General features: G+C 63.6%; 1 protein-coding gene across 1 annotated transcript; it reads right to left on the reverse strand.

The window, feature by feature from the left end:
• Positions 1 to 543: 543 nt before the first annotated feature.
• Positions 544 to 2,247, reverse strand: HES1 (hes family bHLH transcription factor 1). The gene is made up of 4 exons (XM_083848846.1): positions 2,038 to 2,247; positions 1,872 to 1,967; positions 1,697 to 1,784; positions 544 to 1,279 (listed from the first exon to the last, which is right to left on the reverse strand). Exons 1-4 carry the CDS (start codon positions 2,143 to 2,145, stop codon positions 795 to 797), a joined length of 777 nt encoding a protein of 258 aa, XP_083704972.1. The 5' UTR covers positions 2,146 to 2,247; the 3' UTR covers positions 544 to 794.
• Between the last annotated feature and the right edge of the window lie 2,754 nt (positions 2,248 to 5,001).

Here is a 5,001-nt window from a genome sequence, read left to right on the forward strand (position 1 = left end):
CAGCCTGTCAGCCTGGAGACGGAGCCCTCGTGTCAGTTTGTCCCGCAGAGCCTGGCGTTTCTGTAACACGAGCCGCTGGCAGGCACCCTTCTGTAAATCAACGGACTGGAGTCACTTGTGATTTACACCGCGGCTGGGGAGCGGGCCCCTCGGGGTCCGGGCAGGAGGATCCTGCAAGCAGCTCCACCTCGGGCCCGGAGAGCTGGGCTCCGTGCCGAATCCGTCTCGCTTTACCTGGGCTGCTCCGCCGCGGCCAGCCCCGGGAGCCAGGAGGAGAGCGGAGGTGCCTCCCTCAGCGCATTCACCAGCTCTGCAAACATAAGCTCTTTTTAACAAGTCTGATCAGCTGAACTGCTCCCAAGGAAGCAGTAATTACATCTGCCCCGGGGGCAGGGAGAGGGGCCGGGTGGTTTCAGAAGGTGGTGAGGGGACAGAGGGTCTGACTGACAGCTCCAGCCCTGCAGCAGCACAATCAATCCACGGGCGGCCGGGAGCAAGCCAGGAGCCAGGCTCCCTCCTACGCACACACGCCAGCACTCCGACTTATCTCCAAAGGCCTTCCAAAATGGAAGAGACTTTTATTTTAAGAGCATTCAAAAAAAAAAAAAAAAGATCTTTGGTGTCACATAAGGAAGGGGAGGGAAGGGAGAAAAAAAGATCTCGTGTAAAACACGAAACGCTGTTGAGGGAGTGCTATGGTACAAAGGCACAATCCAATATGAACATATAACCTATGTACAGCCGTGCCAGCAGCACGGGGTGCGGTGCTCAGTCCAGTCCGGTGCCCGCCACCCTCACCAGGGTCTCCACACCGAGTCGGCGGTGCCGGGTGGCGGGCCAGGCGGCGAGGCGGCAGTGGCAGCCGTGGGGGGGCCGCCGTAGAGGGGCAGCACGGCCCCGCCGGGGGCGAAGGCGGTGCTGGGGATGAGGAAGGCGAATTGCCCGTCGGAGGCGGGCAGCAGCTGGAAGCCGCCGTACACCTTGGCCGCGTCGGTGCCCGGCTTGCAGGGCATGCCTGGGAGCGGCCCCGCGCCACCGCCCGGCGGCACCAGGGGTGGCCCGAAGGCTGCGGCCGGCGGCAGCGGGGGCGGCGGAGGGGGCGCGGGGTAGTTCATGGCGTTGATCTGGGTCATGCAGCTGGCCAGGTGGCCCAGGAGCCGGGTGCGCACCTCGGTGTTGACGCCCTCGCAGGTGGAGAGGAACCGCGTCACCTCGTTCATGCACTCGCTGAAGCCGGCGCGGTACTTGCCCAGCACCGTGGGGTCCGTGCTCAGCGCAGCTGCGGGGCGAGATGGACACGGGGCGGTCAGCGGGCTGTGCAGCCCCCCGGCATCGCACCCTGCAGCCTCCATCGGAGCAGGGGGATCCAGGCAGAGAGCACCGCGCCCCCCAGCACCTCGGACCCAGGTGGCGAGCGGAGACCCCTGCTGCCCCCCCCCGACCCCGTAGCACCAGGGGACCCATCCGGTGAGCACCGGCCCCCCAGCACCCCTGGGCAGGGGGCACCGGAGCCCTCCCAGCACCAGAATCACGCATGCAGGGTGCAGCGGGGAGCACCCAGGGCAGCAGCACGGTGCTCCCACAGCACGGGGATGGGGTCGGGCACCCCGGTACCCCCCGCCCAGCACCCCAGCACCCCATGCACAGCACCCCAGCACCCCCCGCCGCCTCCGCCCCCCCCAGCCCCATCTCTCACCGGTCATCTGCGCCCGCTGCAGGCTCCGCAGGTGCTTGACGGTCATCTCCAGGATGTCAGCCTTCTCCAGCTTGGAGTGCCGCGAGCTCTGCGGGCAGAGGGCGGCTCACACCGGCACGGCTCCCCCCCGGCACCCCGCACCCCCGGCTCTCTCCCCCCCCACCCCAGGGCTTACATCCTTCTTCAGCGCGTCCAGGATGAGCGTCTTCAGCTGCCCCAGGCTCTCGTTGATGCGCGCCCGCCGCCGCTTCTCCATGATGGGCTTGGACGACTGCAAGAGAGCGGCGGTGAGCGCCCGGCACGGCACGGCACGGCCCGGTACGGCACGGCACGGCCCTTACCTTGCGGTGCTCCGCCGCCGTCTTGGGCTTGTCGGGCGTCGCGTTGATGCTGGCGGGGGTGGCGGCCACGGGCGAGGCGCTGCTCTTCTCCATCAGGTCGGCCGGCATCGTGCGGCCGCGCCCGCCGCCGCGGAGGAGGCCGTGCGGCAGCGGGCGGGCGGGCGCTGGGACCGGCGCGGCGCGGCTGCCGCGCGCCCTTGGCCGCCCCTACTTATAGCGCGCGCCGCACGCGCGCGGCTCGTGTGAAACGTCCCCCGCCGCCGTTCCCACACTCGCGCCCAGCCAATGGGCGCCGCCCGCACGCCGCCCCGGCTCGTGGACGGCGCCCGCCCATTGGCCGCGCGCCGCGCGCCGCGCGCCGGCCAATGGGCGGCCCAACGGGGCCGCGCGCGGGGCGGGAGGGCGGCCGCGGGTTTAACCCCTTGGGCGCCGCTCCGCTGGGAGGGCCCGGCGCTAATTGCCGGGTTAATTGGAGCCCGCGGGGGGCGCCGGCAGCGGGGCGGGGGGACGGGGAGGGGGGAGCTGCGCTGTGGGGGGCCGCTGCCTGCGGGGTGAGGCGGGGGGCGGCAGGGCTCTGTCATCACGGTGCCCGTCACAGTGCCTCAGGTTCTGTCACGATATCTCAAGTCCTGTCACGGTGCCCGGAGCCTGTCATGGTGCCTCAGGTCCCGTCACGATATCTCAAGTCTTGTCACAGTGCTCACGTCCGGTCACAGTGCCTCAGGTCCTCTCACGATATCCCAGGTCCTGTCACAGTGCCCACGTCCCTGTCATGATGTCACAGGTCCTGTCACGATACCCGGAGCCTGTCACGGTGCCCCAGACCCTGTACGGTTCCCAGGTCCTGTCACAATGTCCCAAGTCCTGTCACAATGCCCTTGTCCCTGTCACGATGTCCCAGGTCCCGTCACAATGCCCATGTCCCTGTCACAGTGCCCCCAGCCCTGTCATGATGTCACAGTCCCTGTCACGGTGCCTTAGATCCTGTCAAAGTGCCCCCGACCCTATATATACAGTGCCCAGGTCCTGTCACGGTGCCCTGGGGCCTGTCACAATGCCCCTGTCCTGTCATAGTGCCCCTGGCCCTGTCACAATGCCCTTGTCCCTGTCGCAGTGCCTCAGGTTCTGTCATAATGCCCCTGTCCCTGTCACGATGCCCCTGTCCTGTCACAGTGCCCCTGTCCCTGTCACGATGCCCCTGTCCTGTCACAATGCCCCTGTCCTGTCACGATGCCTGTCACACCAGCAGCTCTGCCCCCCTTGACCTGGAGCAGACCGCAGGCCCTCACACCTCCGGCTCCCACCGGTGCCGGCGGTGCCCATCTCCATGGGGCCACCACCGCCACCGGCACGGGCACGCCGAGGTGACCGCGGTGACGCTGCTGGCGCTGGCACGCCGTGCTGTGCGGGCGGCGCGGCCGCAGGTGCACCGGTGCGTGCGCTCCCGAGGGCGCCCAGGCGAGCGCGAAACCGCGGCGTGGTGCCCGGCGCTCGGCCCCGCTGCAGCTGCGCCTCTACCACCTCCGGCTGGCCCGCGCAGCTCGTGGGGTTACTTTTAAAAAAAAAAAAAAGGTATTTTGCCTGGGGACTTGAATCTTTTTTTTTTTTTTTTTTTTTTTCCCCTCCGCTTGACTGGCTTTCTCACACTCCTATTCCCATAGTCTGCCAGCTAAGCCTGAGTCATCCTGCCAAGAACTAGACCTGGCCTATTCAAAAATGTGCTCGCTCGCTCTTTCTGTCTCTCTTTCTTTTCTTTCTTTCTTTTCTTTTTTTTTTTGAGTATACACAGTAATGTTTTTCCACCTCCTCCAGTACCTGATCTGCACCTGTACAGGGCCAATCCCACACATATCACCTGATCTTGCCTTTTCAGAGACCGTGAGAAAAATAAAGTTCAAGAAAGAAGAGACATGTTTGCAGATCTCACCGGGGCAAAGCCCTTGTCTCTGCAGAGGCTTGCCTGCACAACCACGAGAGCTTTAAAAAGGAAAAATAAATAAAAGAGAGTGTCATGTTTAAAACTACAAGAAAAGCACAAATCCAGGCTTTCTTTCAGCTCCTTGGTCAAGCCACAAGTCGTAATTTAAAAACAAAAAGCAGCCTTCAGCTTGTAAGATTTAAGTTTGGATGAGCAATATTTGAGGTAAGCTTCAGTTATCTAGGCATTCGGACAAAAAGGAGTGGAGAAAATATTGAGACTGCATCAGGGAGCTACTGAAAAGTCTTTTCTTGCCGTCATGCAGCAGTCTGAGACAACTGGTTAGCATGAAAACCGCAACACATTATTGAACAGCCTAAAAGGTTTGGGTGGGCCAATATTTTTTTAATACTTGGGGGTGAAAAAAAATAAGGTCACCACGATTCCTGAGCGAGTCCTCTCCCTCCCACGGGGATTTGCAAAGGAAATGGGAAGCCGGGCAGCCGGTCCCTCCTGGGCTGGGAGTGAGAACAGGCTGCAATTACGTCCATGTTTATGGTAGCCCAGGAGCTGCTAACCACCTCTAATTGCTGGCAACAGGTCGGTTTCTCTGGGGATGGAGCGGGGCAGGCGGGGAGCGCAGGCTGTAATTACGGGCCGCCAGCGCTCGCCCCAGCCGGGCGAGCTGGCAGCAGCTCCCCTCCTGCAAGTGAGGGCCGTGGGGCCTGGTCCCGGCCCCATCCCTGCCCGCTGCAGCCCACAGGAGGTTTTTCTCTCATGGGGAGCTTCTCTCGGGGCCTTGAAATCCTGCAGCCCCGACCTGGCCGCTGCACGGGTGGCAGCGGCGCTGGCGTCCCCGCTGTGGGTCTCCGCCTCTGCCTGCCTGCTGTGAAATGCCGTACACGTGCGAGGGCTGCGGTCCCGCAGCGGAAGCGTGCCTGCGTGTGAATTCCCTGGGGATCAGGAGAGGAAGGGGAGGATTTACATGGAAGGATGTCCCTGGAAATGAAGTGGCCAAGGCCAAGCTCCAGCTGGAAGGAGGTGGC

This window comes from Anser anser (genome assembly GCF_964211835.1).
Source record: "Anser anser genome assembly, chromosome: 9".
Taxonomy (NCBI): domain Eukaryota; kingdom Metazoa; phylum Chordata; class Aves; order Anseriformes; family Anatidae; genus Anser; species Anser anser.

Bases quoted from the DNA above. Each gene is read 5' to 3' on its own strand.
- HES1 (XM_083848846.1), bottom strand. From the start codon at position 2,145: ATGCCGGCCGACCTGATGGAGAAGAGCAGCGCCTCGCCCGTGGCCGCC. The intron at 1,785-1,871 runs GTAAGCCCTGGG...CTCTGCCCGCAG, and splicing joins TGGACGCGCTGAAGAAGGAT to AGCTCGCGGCACTCCAAGCT. The intron at 1,280-1,696 runs GTGAGAGATGGG...CTCGCCCCGCAG, and splicing joins GCAGCGGGCGCAGATGACCG to CTGCGCTGAGCACGGACCCC.